General features: G+C 41.5%; 1 protein-coding gene across 1 annotated transcript; it reads right to left on the minus strand.

The window, feature by feature from the left end:
• Positions 1-7336: 7336 nt before the first annotated feature.
• LOC106594493 (zinc finger protein 568-like) lies at positions 7337-16330 on the minus strand. Its single transcript, XM_045711421.1, has 2 exons — positions 15018-16330; positions 7337-9242 (listed from the first exon to the last, which is right to left on the minus strand). Exons 1-2 carry the CDS (start codon positions 15685-15687, stop codon positions 8530-8532), a joined length of 1383 nt encoding a protein of 460 aa, XP_045567377.1. The 5' UTR covers positions 15688-16330; the 3' UTR covers positions 7337-8529.
• Positions 16331-16526: the final 196 nt, after the last annotated feature.

The following is a 16526-nucleotide window of genomic DNA, read 5'->3' on the forward strand; positions in this document are numbered from 1 at the left end:
CTGCAGTGACAACTCTTGCACTGAGATGCAGTACCTTAGACCGCTGTGATACAGCCTGGAATCGTACCAGGGACTGTAGTGCCTTAGACCGCTGCGCCACTCAGGAGCCCCACATACAATAGTTCAGCTTTTCAAGTCTCTGTGATGGGAGACTCTCGAATGAAGCTCATCCATCTTATTCTCCAGTGACTGGACATTTAGCCAATAGAAATTAGGGGAGGGCCGTTCGGTTTTCTCTTCACCTCAATTTCACTACGACTCCACCTCGTCTACCGTGTTTACAGCTGCGGAATTTTGGTAGCCCATGGAACAAAGAAAAAGGGTCCGGTATGAACAGTGGAACAGGCCCAGAGAGCAAATCAAGTGCACCCACAGACCAGACAATCAGATAGCGCAGAAAGCTCAGATCACTCAGATGTCTGTACCGTATCCTCAATATTTTTGTTTTTAACTTCTCTAGGGTAGGGGGCAGTATTTTGATGTCCGGATGAAAGGCGTGCCCGTAGTAAACTGCCTGCTACTCAGGCTCAGAAGGTCGGATATGCATATTATTAGTGGATTTGGATAGAAAACACACTGAAGTTTCTAAAACTGTTTGAATGATGTCTGTGAGTATAACAGAACTCATATGGCAGGCAAAAACCTGAGAAAAATCCAACCAGGAAGTGTGGAAATCTGAGGTTTGTAGTTTTTCAAGTGATTGCCTATACAGTATACAGTGACTTAGAGTTAATTTTGTACTTCGTAAGGCTTCCACTAGATGTCAACAGTCTTTAGAATGTTGTGTCATGCTTCTACTGTGACTGGGGAGAAAATAAGAGGTCCTGAAAGTAGACGACTGAGAAAATGACATGAGTTCAGTGGCGCACTCACGTGAGAGTTAGCTCTGTTCCTTTTCTTTTTTGAAGACCATGGAATTGTCCGGTTGGAATATTACTGAACATTTATGATAAAAACATCCTAAAGATTGATGCTATACATCGTTTGACATGTTTCTACGAACGTAAATATACGTTTTTTTGACTTTTCGTCATGACATTTTGCGCGCGCTTCCTGCATTTGGAGTAGTGGACTAAACACGTGAACAAAAAGGAGGTATTTGGACAAAAATGATGGACTTTATCAAACAAAACAAAAATGTATTGTGGAACTGGGATTCCTGGGAGTGCATTCTGAGGTAAGTGAATATCATCAAAGGTGAGTGAATATTTATAATGCTATTATTGATTTTAGTTGACTCCAAAATGGCGGGTATCTGTATTGCTTGTTGTTGTTGTCTGAGCGCTGTACTCAGATTATTGCAAAATTTGTCTCTGTGGATGGTTTGTCCTCTGATAAATCAACTGTAAGTTTAGGTGTTCGTCAAGGTTCGGTTTTAGGACCACTATTGTTTTCACTATATATTTTACCTCTTGGTGATGTCATTCGGAAACACAATGTTAACTTTCACTGCTATGAGGACGATACACAGCTGCACAGTCGTGGCCAAAAGTTTTGAGAATGACACCAATATTAATTTCCACAAAGTTTGCTGCTTCAGTGTCTTTAGATATTTTGTCAGATGTTACTATGGAACACTGAAGTATAATTACAAGCATTTCATAAGTGTCAAAGGCTTTTATTGACAATTACATGAAGTTGATGCAAAGAGTCAATATTTGCAGTGTTGACCCTTCTTTTTCAAGACCACTGCAATCCGCCCTGGCATGCTGTCAATTAACTTCTGGCCCACATCCTGACTGATGGCAGCCCATTCAGTCCATTCTTGCATAATCAATGCTTGGAGTTTGTCATAACTTGTGGGTTTTTGTTTGTCCACCCGCCTCTTCAGGATTGACCACAAGTTCTCAATGGGATTAAGGTCTGGGGACTTTCCTGGCCATGGACCCAAAATATCGATGTTTTGTTCCCCGAGCCACTTAATGATCACTTTTGCCTTATGGTAAGGTGCTCAGTCATGCTGGAAAAGGCATTGTTCGTCACCAAAATGTTCCTGGATGGTTGGGAGAAGTTGCTCTAGGAGGATGTGTTGGTACCATTCTTTATTCATGGCTGTGTTCTTAGGCAAAATTGTGAGTGAGCCCACTCCCTTGGCTGAGAAGCAACCCCACACATGACCGGTCGCAGGAGGCTTTACTGTTGGCATGACACAGGACTGATGGTAGAAAGGGGATTCATCAGAGAAAATGACTTTACCCCAGTCCTCAGCAGTCCAATCCCTGGACCTTTTGCAGAATATCAGTCTGTCCCTGATGTTTTTCCTGGAGAGAAGTGGCTTCTTTGCTGCCCTTCTTGACACCAGGCCATCCTCCAAAAGTCTTCGCCTCACTGTGCGTGCAGATGCACTCACACCTACCTGCTGCCATTCCTGAGCAAGCTCTGTACTGGTGGTGCCCCGATCCCGCAGCTGAATCAACTTTAGGAGACAGTCCTGGCGCTTGCTGGACTTTCATGGACGCCCTGAAGCCTTCTTCACAACAATTGAACCGCTCTCCTTGAAGTTCTTGAAGATACGATAAATGGTTGATTTAGGTGCAATCTTACTGGCAGCAATATCCTTGCCTGTGAAGCCCTTTTTGTGCAAAGCAATAATGACGGCACGTGTTTCCTTGCAGGTAACCATGGTTGACAGAGGAAGAATGATGATTCCAAGCACCACCCTCCTTTTGAAGCTTCCAGTCTGTTATTTGAACTCAATCAGCATGACAGAGTGATCTCCAGCCTTGTCCTCGTCAACACTCACACCTGTGTTAATGAGACATGATGTCAGCTGATCACTGACATGATGTCAGCTGGTCCTTTTGTGGCAGGGCTGAAATGCAGTGGAAATGTTTTTTGGGGATTCAGTTAATTTGCATGGCAAAGAGGGTCTTTGCAATTAATTGCAATTCTGCTGATCACTCTTCATCACATTCTGGAGTATATGCAAATTGCCATCATACAAACTGAGGCAGCAGGCTTTGTGAAAATTAATATTTGTGTCATTCTGAAAACTTTTGGCCACGACTGTACATTTCAATGAAACATGGTGAAGCCCCAAAATTGCCCTCCCTGGAAGCCTGTGTTTCAGACATGAGGAAGTGGATGGCGGAATTAAAAAAAACTCGAACAAAACAGAGATGCTAGTTCTAGGTCCCAAGAAACAAAGAGCTCTTGTCATTCCTAGGTTAGACTGCTGCAATGCTCTACTCTCTGGCTACCCGGATAAAGCACTAAATAAACTGCAGTTAGTGCTAAACAAGGCTGCTAGAATCTTGACTAGAACCAAATAATTTGATTATATTACTCCAGTGCTCTAGCCTCTCTACACTGGCTTACTGTGAAGGCTAGGGCTGATTTCAACATTTTACTGCTAACCTACAAATCATTACATGGGCATGCTCCTACCTATCTCTCCGATTTGGTCCTGCCGTACATACCTACATGTACGCTACGGTCACAAGACGCAGGCCTCCTTATTGTCCCTAGAATTTCTAAGCAAACAGCTGGAGGCAGGGTTTTCTCCTTTACTATAGAGCTACATTTTTTGGAACGGTCTGCCTATCCATGTGAGAGACGCAGACTCATTCTCGACCTTCAGTAAGTCTTTGTTGAAGACTCGTCTCTTCAGTAGGTCCTATGATTGAGTGTAGTCTGGCCCAGGTATGTGAAGGTGAACGAAAAGGCACTAGAGCAACAAACCTCCCTTGCTGTCTCTGCCTGGCTGGTTCTCCTCTCTCCACCGGGATTCTCTGCCTCTTACCCTATTATGGGGGCTGAGTCACTGGCATACTGGTGCTCTTCCATCCCGTCCCTAGGAGGGGTGCGTCACTTGAGTGGGTTGAGTCATGATCTTCCTGTCCGGGTTTAGCGACCCCCTCGAGTTTGTGCCGTGGGGGAGATCTTCGTGGGCTATACTCAGCCTTGTTTCAGGGTAGTAAGTTGGTGGTTTGAAGATATCCCTCCAGTAGTGTGGGGGCTGTGCTTTGGCAAAGTGGGTGGGGTTATATCCTGCCTGGTTGGCCCTGTCTGGGGGTATTGTCAGACGGGGCCACAGTGTCTCCCGACCCCTCCTGTCTCAACCTCCAGTATTTACGCTGCAATAGTTTTTGTGTCAGGGGACAAGGGTCAGTCTTATGTCTGGAGTATTTCTCCTGTCTTATCCAGTGTCCTGTGTGAATTTAAGAATGCTCCCTCTAATTCTCTTTCTCTCCCTCCCCTCCCGGAGGACCTGAGCCCTGGGACCAGGCTTCAGGACTACCTGGCCTGATGACACCTTGCTGTCCCCAGTCCACCTGGTCGTGCTGCTGCTCCAGTTTCAACTGTTCTGCCTGCGGCTATGGAACCCTGACCTGTTCACCGTACCTACCTTGTCCCAGACCTGCTGTTTTCGACTTTCTCTCTCTACCGCACCTACTGTCTCTAACTCTGAATGTTCGGCCAACTGACATTTACTCCTGAGGTGCTGACCTGTTGTACCCTCTACAACCACTGTGATTATTATTATTATTTGACCCTGCTCGTCATCTATGAATGTTTGAACATCTTGGCCATGTTCTGTTATAATCTCAACCCGGCACAGCCAGAAGAAGACTGGCCACCCCTCAGAGCCTGGTTCCTCTCTAGGTTTCTTCCTAGGTTCTGGCCTTTCTAGGGAGTTTTTCCTAGCCCCCGTGCTTCTACACCTGCATTGCTTGCCGTTTGTGGTTTTAGGCTGGGTTTCTGTATAGCACTTTGTGACATCGGTTGATGTAAAAAGGGCTTTATAAATACATTTGATTGATTAATTCAGCACGTCAACACTTTATTTTTCACTTATATAAGCCATAAAATGTGTGTTCTCCCTACTTCCACTCACGCTAAAACCAGCACTGCAGCTGCAATGAATGAGTATAGCAAAGTGTAACGACAAGCATTGTTGTTATTATCGGCTTGTGTCTTTTTTAATATCAAGGAATATTTCACTTTTTCTGGTCATAGCGGTAACAACATGAATTGGTGCATGAGGCAGAAATAATGCAGTGTGACTTGAGTTTCTCCATCAGCTGGAAGACTGTGTCCCCTTTTTCTCAGGAGAGGGAAGGAGGGCAGAGGGATGGTGAGTCGGGTGAGATGCAGCCTCACCGCTGCTCCCTTCCTCCCCTCAGACTGACCTTTAGATGCCATCAGTCCAGTAATAATTTAAAAAAAGAAAATGATAAAAGCTGTCAAGTAATACAACAAATGATCAGTGTGATCATATACCTCAAATTTCAAAATATAACTTCAAAATGGTCTGAGAAGAACAACATTGGCAGGACAATTCAAGCAGAGCCAATACGCAGGGTCAATGTATTGGGTATATATCCCACTACACAAACCTCATTGTTACAGAACTGTCTTTAATTGGTTAATGTTGCATAGGCTTACGTTTTTTTTAAAGTCATGTTTAAAAACAAAATCTGAGTGGTAGGTCTCGGCTTGCATTTTGACTCGGGAAAGTGAGGTTGGTGACCACTGTGCTAAGGAAATGACCTTGATAACAGCATTTTCAGGAAGTTTAATGCAACAACAATATATATCTTCTTTTTTTTTTTACAAAAAGCAATCTATTAGTGTGGTTTTTCCAACACTATAAATTTGCTTGCATCATAGCTGTACTTTTAGATTATGGTTTGACGCGGCTTGTTTGCCATTAGCCAATCAACGTTTCTCAACGAGTTCAAAGCACGTGAAAGCGTCCAACTCGTTACTCGTGATCCAAAAGGTTGGTAACCACTGCATTAGCTGATCAATGTATCCTGTTGGTGGCTAATTGACTGACAAGTCACGTTAGCTTGCCTTCTATGCTAACGTTAGCTAGCTAGATAGCCTATAGCTAGCCAACTTGAACCTGCCAGTCGGTGACGGATTGCTAAAATCAACATTCGCTAGAACAGTTTAAACTAATTTGATTAACTTACAATGTCTGCAATACCTGACGCGTGGGTGGAGTTATATGGATGGGATGCGTGAATACAAAGTACACTGTATATACAACAGTACTTGTAAACCCCTTCAAATTAGTTGATTCAGCTATTTCAGCCATACCCGTTGCTGACAGGTTTATAAAATTGAGCACACAGCCATGCAATTTCCATAGACAAACATTGGCAATAGAATGGCCATATTGAAGAGGTCAGTGACTTTCAACGTGGCACCATCATAGGATGCCAACAAGTTAGTTTGTCAAATTTCTGCCCTTCTAGAGCTTCCCCGGTCAACTATAAGTGCTGTTATTGTGAAGTGGAAACCTCTAGGAGCAACAACGGCTCAGCCGCGAAATGGTAGGCCACACAAGCTCACAGAACAGGACCACTGAGTGCTGAACCGCATAGCGCGCAAAAATCGTCTGTCCTCGGTTGCAACACTCACTACCGAGTTCCAAACTGCCTCTGGAAGCAACGTCAGCACAAGAACTGGTCATAAGGAGCTTCATGAAATGGGTTTCCATGGCCGAGCAGCTGCTCACAAGCCTAAGATCACCATGCGCAATGCCAAGCGTCGGCTGGAGTGGTGTAAAGCTCGCCACCATTGGACTCTGGAGCAGTGGAAATGAGTTCTCTGGAGAGATGAATCACGCTTCACCATCTGGCAGTCTGACAGGAGAATCTGGTTTTGGCAGATGCCAGAACACTACCTGCCCCAATGCATAGTGCCATCTGTAAAGTTTGGAGGAGGAGGAATAATGGTCTGGGGCTGTTTTTCCATGGTTCAGGCTAGGTCCCTTAGTTCCAGTTAAGGGAAATGTTAATGCTACAGCATACAATGACATTCTAGACGATTCTGTGCTTCCAACTTTGTGGCAACAGTTTGGGGAAGGCCCTTTCCTGTTTCAGCATGACAATGCCTGTGCACAAAGAGAGGTCCATCCAGGAATGGTTTGTCGAGATCGGTGTGGAAGAACTTGACTGGCCTGCACAGACCCCTGACCTCAACCCCATTGAACACCTTTGGGATGAATTGGAACGCCGACTGCGTGCCAGGCCTAATCGCCCAACATCAGTGCCTGACTTCACTAATGCTCTTGTGGCTGAATGGAAGCAAGTCCCCGCAGCAATGTTCCAACATCTAGTGGAAAGCCTTCCCAGAAGAGTGGAGGCTGTTATAGCAGCAAAGGGGGGACCATTTCCATATTAATACCCATGGTTTTGGAGTGAGATTGTTCAACAAGCAGGTGTCCATATACTTTTGGTCATGTAGTGTAAGTAGTTGTTGTTGTTTAGCTTGGATTTGTATTGTGGTGGAAATTTAACTTAAATCTAATTTAATTTGTAGACATATCAAATGGACTACAACAGGGAATAGAACAGGATGAATGTATACATATCAAATGGACTACAACAGAGAACAGGATTTTTTATTTTACCTTTAGGATGAATGTATGCATATCAAACAATACAGTCGTGAAGAGGGCACAACAAAACCTATTCCCCCTCAGGAGACTGAAAAGATTTGGCATGTGTTCTCAGATCCTAAAAAGGTTCTACAGCTGCACCATCGAGAGCATCCTGACTGGTTGCATCACCGCCTGGTATGGCAACTGCTCAGCATCTGACCGCAAGGCACTACAGAGGGTAGTGCGTACGGCCCAGTACATCACCGGGCCAAGCTTCCTGCCATCCAGGACCTCTATACCAGGCGGTGTCAGAAGAAGGCCCTAAAAATTGTCAAAGACTCCAGCCACCCTAATCATAGACTGTTCTCTCTGCTACCGCATGGCAAGCGGTACTGGAGTGCCAAGTCTAGGTCCAAGAGGCTTCTAAACAGCTTCTACCCCCAAGCCATATGACTCCTGAACATCTAATCAAAATGCTACCCAGACTATTTGCATTGCCCGCCCCCATCCTCCTTTACACCGCTGCTATTCTCTGTTGTTATCATCTATGCATAGTCATTTTAATAACCCTACCTACATGTACATATTACCTCAATTACCTCAACTAACCGGTGCCCCCGCACATTGACTCTGTACCGGTACCCCCCTGTATATAGTCTCACTATTATTATTTTACTGCTGCTCTTTAATTACTTGTCACTTTTATTTCTTATTCTTATTCATATTTTTTTTAAGTGCATTGTTGGTTAGGGGCTCGTAAAATAAGCATTTCACCTGTTGTATTCGGCACATTTTGATTTGATTTGAAATTGGACAAAGCTTTGCCATAACTGTTTGCTGGAAGCCAGTTCTTTCTGTGAGGTCGAACAACCTAAATTCCCAACACTCCCATAACTAGGCCTTATTAGACTTATTTCTTTCTGTAGTCTGGCTGTAAACTGTCAATGATTCAGAGTTTAAAGGTGAAGATATTATTTTTTTATAACATATTCTTCACTCTTTAAATTATTCTGGAGAGTGTGACAACAAAGTACTGGGAAAATTACTTTTAAAAGTCTAATTGCCAGCTGTCAAGCGCGCTTCGCTTCTATTAGAACCTCAGCCATAATAAGCTTTAACCAAGTTGATTTCATGGCATAAACAAAAACACAAAATCTCACATTCTTAGCTTAGCATTTATCTTAGCATTTAGCTTAGTACTTTAACTTAGAAACTAGCCTCTCAACTCTCTCATGTGATTTCAAGGCCGCTAACCGGGGAAATGTCATTGAACAATGAGAGCAATGGAAAATCTTCTGTCCAGTGTGAGTTCTCTCATGTGATTTCAGGTGTCCTTCCCAGTTAAAAGTCTTTCCACATTGAGAGCAGTGGTAAGGCTTCTCTCCTGTATGTGAAGATTTTTCTCCTGTGTGTGACGGCTCCTCTCCTGTATTTGAAGGTTTTTCTCCTGTGTGTATTCTTTGATGATGTTTCAGGCTCTGTAACCACGTAAAAAACTTTCCACATTGGGAGCATTGGTGAGGCTTTTCTCCTATATGTGTTCTGTCATGTTCCTTTAGGTCCCCTGATTGGGTAAAACTCTGTCCACAGTGGAGGCAGCGGTATAGGTTTTTTCCTGTATGTATTCTCTCATGTTCTTTCAGGTTCGCTAAGCAGGTAAAATTATTTCCGCAGTGGGAGCAGTGGTAAAGCTTTTCTCCAGTGTTTGTTCTCTGATGTAATTTTAGTTGACCTGACCGGGTAAAACTCTTTCCACACAGGGAGCATTGGTAAGGCTTTTCTCCTGTGTGTATTCTCTCATGTCTTTTCAGGCACCATAGCCATCTAAAACTCTTTCCACACTGGGAACAGTGATGTAGTCTTGTTGGATTGGACGTCTCTGGCTCTGGTTCCTCTGAGTCTGGTCCTGCCAAAAACAAACAGTTTTTATTGAAACAGAAAGACCTGAATGAAACCTCCACATTATCAAACTGTCTTCCTATGAGGTTTAATGCAGACTAAATTACTCATTAACCTGAGGTCAGTTTTACAGAACATTCCATCATTAAAAAATATATTGGTGAGATTTAAAAAAAGGAAAGATGTTGTAAGGCTTCAAATCTAATATTGTAATGTCATGTTTATAGGCTGAGCAGAGCTCTATAATAATAGATAATGTCATGTTTATAGGCTGATCAGAGCTCTATAATAATAGATAATGTCATGTTTTAGGCTGAACAGAGCTCTATAATAATAGATAATGTCATGTATTTAATCTGAGCAGAGCTCTATATTAATAGTTAGGAATAACTATCGGTCAACATCAGAGGTTTCATTGGATCCATAGTTAAAAACTTCTTAGGGATAGCCCCCTTTTTTCAATTTTCGCCTAGAATGACATACCCAAATCTAACTGCCTGTAGCTCAGGCCCTGAAGCAAGGATATGCATATTCTTGGTACCATTTGAAAGGAAACACTTTGACGTTTGTGGAAATGTGAATGTAGGAGAATATAACACAATAGATCTGGTAGAAGAAAATGCAAAGAAAACAACAACCTTTTTTTCTACCACCATCTTTGAAATGCAACAGAAAGGTCCCACATCAAGCCATCACTCTGTTTGTAATTCAGATGGTGTCCGCAAGATGGCAGCAGTGCATGTGCAAAGTTTCAAACGGACAACTTGAAGTATGAGCAAACTAAATGACATTTAGTGTGAAGTCACCCAGGTACATTTGGGCAAATCGTGAAGGAGACATTTGCATTCATATTACATTTTTCTGAATATCGTCAAATCTGTATACTTGGACTTTGATTTAGCTTTTTCAGTATTAGTAGCCATATTATAAGTTCAACATTTGCAAAACAACCAGTTTTCATAACTTAAAAACTCTGAATATTCTTAGAATTCCTGTCCAAAAGGAAAAGGCATGCTGTCGCACAAGGTTAGCAGCTACATTTTGCGACAGATACAGGGTTTCCGGACACTCCCGTAAAGCCCATCTCATTGGCTATCTAGCTAACCTTGTTTGACCCCGATTGGTGCTTATTTGACAAAGTTAGAGTCGATCAAGTGAAGACCGCCCGTGTCATCGGCTTGCCATGAAGGTGTTGCTCTCTGACCAAATTTGGTGTTCTATAGGATATACTACACCCCTAATGATATAGTGAAGTCTGGTTATGTTCTAGGATCTCTGAGGAATACATACGAACGTGATTTGACTGGTTGAAACAACGTTTAGGGTTAGATTTTCACAGATTCCTTTCTTTGCAAATTGAACAAGTGGAAATACAAAATCGATCGTGCATGCTATATGGACCATTTTAGGATATGAAAAATGATTTTATCTAACAAAATGACACTTAATGTTATCTCTGGGACCCTTTGGATGATAAATCAGAGCAAGATTTCAGAATGTAAGAACACATTTCACCTTCAGAGGTGAATTTATCAAACCTATCGCGGTGAAAAAAGTGTTTTGTTGTTAGGAGCTCTCCTCAAATGATAGCATGGCATTTTTTCGCAGTAATAGCTACTGTAAATTGGGCAGTGCAGTTATATTAACAAGAATTTAAGCTTTCAGACAATATAAGACACTTATATGTACCAACATTTGTTGTTTCTCTAAAATCTGCGATTGTGACAAGGCACTGCATGATTTACAGCTGTCCCGTTGACGGGACGCCTATCCCCTAACGCTTTGTGTTTACAAAGCACGTGACAAATAAAATGTGATTTGTTGGTGGTCCACTCTTTGATGGAATAGACCAGGGGTATGCAACCCTGTTTCCACACCTGACCAAATGAGCTAATTGATCAGTTCAATGATTGCCTATATTCAACACACCTGGTCTTCCAGGTCGGTTAAATCAAAAACATGGTCTAGACATTTTACAGCAGGGCTCTCCATGACAACAGGTTACCTACCCCTGGTCTAGACATTTTACAGCAGGGCTCTCCATGACAACAGGTTACCTACCCCTGGTACAGACATTTTACAGCAGGACTCTCCAACCCTGTTACTGGAGAACTACAGTCCTGTAGATTTTCACTCCAACCTTAATCTAGCTCACCTGATTGTAACAATTAGCTGGTTGATCAGGTTAGTTACAACTGGGACAGTAGTAACTGTAATTAGCTGGTTGATCAGGTTAGTTACAACTGGGACAGTAGTAACTAATTAGCTGGTTGATCAGGTTAGTTACAACTGGGACAGTAGTAGCTGTAATTAGCTGGTTGATCAGGTTAGTTACAACTGGGACAGTAGTAACTGTAATTAGCTGGTTGATCAGGTTAGTTACAACTGGGACAGTAGTAACTGTAATTAGCTGGTTGATCAGGTTAGTTACAACTGGGACAGTAGGAGCTGTAATTAGCTGGTTGATCAGGTTAGTTACAACTGGGACAGTAGGAGCTGTAATTAGCTGGTTGATCAGGTTAGTTACAACTGGGACAGTAGTAGCTGTAATTAGCTGGTTGATCAGGTTAGTTACAACTGGGACAGTAGGAGCTGTAATTAGCTGGTTGATCAGGTTAGTTACAACTGGGACAGTAGTAACTGTAATTAGCTGGTTGATCAGGTTAGTTACAACTGGGACAGTAGTAACTGTAATTAGCTGGTTGATCAGGTTAGTTACAACTGGGACAGTAGTAACTGTAATTAGCTGGTTGATCAGGTTAGTTACAACTGGGACAGTAACATAATCACTAGTTAACTACACATGGTTGATGATATTACTAGTTTATCTAGCTTGTCCTGCGTTGCAAATAATCAATGCGGTGCCTGATAATTTATCATCACAGCCTACTTCGCCAAACGGGTGTTGATTTAACAAGCGCATTCACAAAAAAAAACTGTCGTTGCACCAATGTACCTAACCATAAACATCAATGCCTTAAAATCAATACACAAGTATATTTTTTTAAACCTGCATATTAAGTTAAAAGAAATGAAATTCATGTTAGCAGTCAATATTAACTAGGGAAATTGTCACTTCTCTTGCGTTCACTGCAAGCAGAGTCAGGGTATATGCAGCAGTTTTTACCGCCTGGCTCGTTGCGAACTGTGAAGATTATTTCTTCCTAACAAAGACCGTAATTAATTTGCCAGAACTTTACATAATTATGACATAACATTGAAGGTTGTGTAATGTAACAGCAATATTTAGACTTATGGATGCCACCCGTTAGATAAAATACGGAACGGTTCCGTATTTCACTGAAAGAATAAACGTTTTGTTTTCGAAATGATAGTTTCCGGATTTGACCATATTAATGACCTAAGGCTCGTATTTCTGTGTGTTTATTATATTATAATTAAGTCTATGATTTGATATTTGATAGAGCAGTCTGACTGAGCGGTGGTAGGCAGCAGCAGGCTAGTAAACATTCATTCAAACCAGCACTTTCCTGCGTTTGCCAGCAGCTCTTCGCAATGCTTGAAGCACAGCGCTGTTTGTGACTTCAAGCCTATCAACTACCGAGATTAGGCTGGCAATACTATAGTGCCTATAAGAACATCCAATAGTCAAAGGTATATGAAATACAAATGGTATAGAGAGAAATAGTCCTATAATTCCTATAATAACTACAACCTAAAACATCTTACCTGGGAATATTGAAGACTCATGTTAAAAGGAACCACCAGCTTTCATATGTTCTCATGTTCTGAGCAAGGAACTTAAACGTTAGCTTTTTTACATGGCACATATTGCACTTTTACTTTCTTCTCCAACACTTACTTTTTGCATTATTTAAAGCAAATTGAACATGTTTCATTATTTATTTGAGATTATATAGATTTGTATTTATTTATTATATTAAGTGTTCATTCAGTATTGTTGTAATTGTCATTATTACACATATATATATATTAAAAAAATCGGTATTGGCTTTTTTTGGTCCTCCAATATTCGGTATCGGCGTTGAAAAATCATAATCGGTCGACCTCTAGTTTAGATCTCTGTAATATGGATATCTTTCATACAGGGTTGTAGCACAATACGTCCAGAAGAGGGTGCTTCCACTACACTGAGTCACTATAAGTCCAGACTTGTAAAAATGTCACTTCTTTAATGCATTTGTTCCATTCCTCGTACCTAATGTTTCTCCTGTCTAATTGCGTGTTTTGTTTGCTAAAAATCCATAGTTTTTAATCAAACACATTTTATGTGACGTCTTTCCATTGTTGTCCAATGAAGTAGGAAGTAAGGACTTCAAGCGTGCTCTACCACTCGATATTTTATAAATATCCATTCTTTAACACCTACTGTGTACCTGTGCTTGTCCTGATTGTTACACAGTTGTCAGTTGGATTCTACTGTGTACCTGTGCTTGTCCTGATTGTTACACAGTTGTCAGTTGGATTCTACTGTGTACCTGTGCTTGTCCTGATTGTTACACAGTTGTCAGTTGGATTCTACTGTGTACCTGTGCTTGTCCTGATTGTTACACAGTTGGCAGTTGGATTCTACTGTGTACCTGTGCTTGTCCTGATTGTTACACAGTTGTCAGTTGGATTCTACTGTGTACCTGTGCTTGTCCTGATTGTTACACAGTTGGCAGTTGGATTCTACTGTGTACCTGTGCTTGTCCTGATTGTTACACAGTTGGCAGTTGGAATCCATGATTTTTTATTCTATGCATCCCTTGCCAAAACAAATCTGCAGTGCAATGACGGGCTGCTCCTTCTCCGTTAAGAAACAACGACCCCTTGGCAGAGGTCGCATTTAAATAGTACGTTTATTAAAAGCTACGGATTTCAGAAAACAAAGAAAGGCACGCAATTTACAAAGGACAAACATAGGTACAAGGAATTAAAGAACTGACATTTTTACAAGTCTGGACTTATAGTGACTCGATGTCGTGGTGGAACCTTATTTTGGACTCATTAAGCTAGAACCCTGTATGGAAGATAGAAATAGGAATGAATAGATAGGGCGTCTGTATTCAAGTCAATGATGGCATAATGCAGGGTTTCCCACACTCTGTCCTCGGAACCCCAAGTGGTGCACGTTTTGTTTTCTCCCCCCTAGCACTATACAGCTAATTCAAATCAACCTATCAGCAAACATTGAATCAGCTGTGTAGTGTTAGGGGCAAAAAAACAAAACGTGTACCAAGGGCCAAGTTTGGGGAACTCTGGCAGAATGGGTGGAGTGGCAGCCATTTTGAGTGTACCCATGCCAGGAAGTAAAACTAGGAAGTGTACCCTTCAATCTGTGCTGTGATTTGTTGAGTAAACTCAACTGACATTAGAAAAAAATGACATTCCATTGCATGAGCCACATCAGTTAAATGAACATACTACATTACCATGGCAATCCAGCATCAGTTGATAGAACATTCCAAAACACCATGGAAATGATTGCATCACAATACAAGGCAGACATTGTGAGTGTACCAATGCGTTTACCAGTCAATTGCCAGGGTTGGACCTTCCAAGCCCGTTCTATTCATTCTTATTTCTATGGTCTGGTATTACAGTGATCTAAACTAGAGACGGAGTTGGAGCCAACAACCTACAGGAGAGTGACTCTCCAGGAACAGGGTTGGAGAGCCCTGTTTCACAGCATAGTTTTAACAATTCCTACAGTACTAAACAACATATTCCAGTGTAAAACTAAAGTAGAATGGCCCTTTAAAACCACACATGGGTTTAACAATTACATAGTTTGTCCTTTTGTTAAGACATTACTCACTCATTGTGTTAATCCGATCTCCTGTCTCCTCCTCCTCTCCTTCTTCCACCGTGACAGTCATCTCCTCCTCCTCCTCTTTCACTCTTTCAACTGCATCCTCTTCTTTCACAGTAACATCTTCCTCTTCTTTCACAGTAACAGCCTCACCCTCTACTTCTCTTTTAACAGTCTCTTCTTCTTTCACAGTAACAGCCTCACCCTCTACTTCTCTTTTAACAGTCTCTTCTTTCACCGTTACAGCCTCACCCTCTACTTCTCTTTTAACAGTCTCTTCTTCTTTCACAGTAACAGCCTCACCCTCTACTTCTCTTTTAACAGTCTCTTCTTTCACCGTTACAGCCTCACCCTCTACTTCTCTTTTAACAGTCTCTTCTTCTTTCACAGTAACAGCCTCACCCTCTACTTCTCTTTTAACAGTCTCTTCTTTCACCGTTACAGCCTCACCCTCTACTTCTCTTTTAACAGTCTCTTCTTCTTTCACTGTAACAGCCTCACCCTCTACTTCTCTTTTAACAGTCTCTTCTTTCACCGTTACAGCCTCACCCTCTACTTCTCTTTTAACAGTCTCTTCTTCTTTCACTGTAACAGCCTCACCCTTAACTTTCTTTATAAAAGTCTCTTCTTCTTTCTCCTCTTCTTTACCAGGGGGAAAGTAGCTTAGTGAGCTCATGGTTGGGGATGTTAGCCTAGCACTAGGCTAATGCTGTTTTAGCTATTCAGATAGTTACTAGCAACGTAAATATGAAAGTAAAGGGGGTAACTACCTATACGACAAAGGTGTAATTACAACAAAGTGTCTATTTTACATCGAAAGTGTATATAGAGTTTGAATGTTTCGGCAATGTTGGCTAGCAAGCTACCGACGTGGCTGACTAGCTGCTGTTGTTGAGGAAGCGTCCCGTCCACTAGATTATACGTCACGCAGCAGCATTACCTGAAAGATCGCCATCTGCTGACTGGAGTAGACAACGCAGTTAAGGAAAATATGTATTTAAATTTTTTTATGTAAGTTTATTTTTTTAAATGTATTTCATTAAATAATGTTATATTGAGATGTATAAAGAAGCATGTGTTGATTTATTAGTTTGGAATTTTAATGAGTGAGAATTTAAAACAAACTTCACACAAACTAAACATCTACATTTAAAGCAATTTCTGATTCATTCAGTCAAACAGACAGATGATATCAAAATAAGCATCTAGGTCTATAAAAGAAATAAATGTACAGCACCAATCAAAAGTTTGGACACACCTACTAATTCAAGGGTTTTTCTTTATTTTTTTAACCATTTTCTACATTGTAGAATAATAGTGAAGACATCAAAACTATGAAATAACACATATGGAATCATGTAGTAACCAAAAAAGTTTTAAACACATCAAAATATATTTAGATTTTAGATTCTTCAAAGTAGCCACCCTTTGCCTTGATGACAGCTTTGCACACTCTTGGCATTCTCTCCACCAGCTTCATGAGGTAGTCACCTGGAATGCATTACAATTAACAGG

The sequence above is a fragment of the Salmo salar genome, chromosome ssa02 (assembly GCF_905237065.1).
Source record: "Salmo salar chromosome ssa02, Ssal_v3.1, whole genome shotgun sequence".
NCBI lineage: Eukaryota > Metazoa > Chordata > Actinopteri > Salmoniformes > Salmonidae > Salmo > Salmo salar.

What these genes read in the sequence shown, in the direction of transcription:
- LOC106594493 (XM_045711421.1), bottom strand. Translation starts at nt 15,687, where the DNA reads ATGAGCTCACTAAGCTACTTTCCCCCTGGTAAAGAAGAGGAGAAAGAA. An exon ending in AGATCGGATTAACACAATGA is followed by an intron (nt 9,243 to 15,017) that starts GTGAGTAATGTC and finishes TGTTTTTGGCAG; the next exon opens with GACCAGACTCAGAGGAACCA.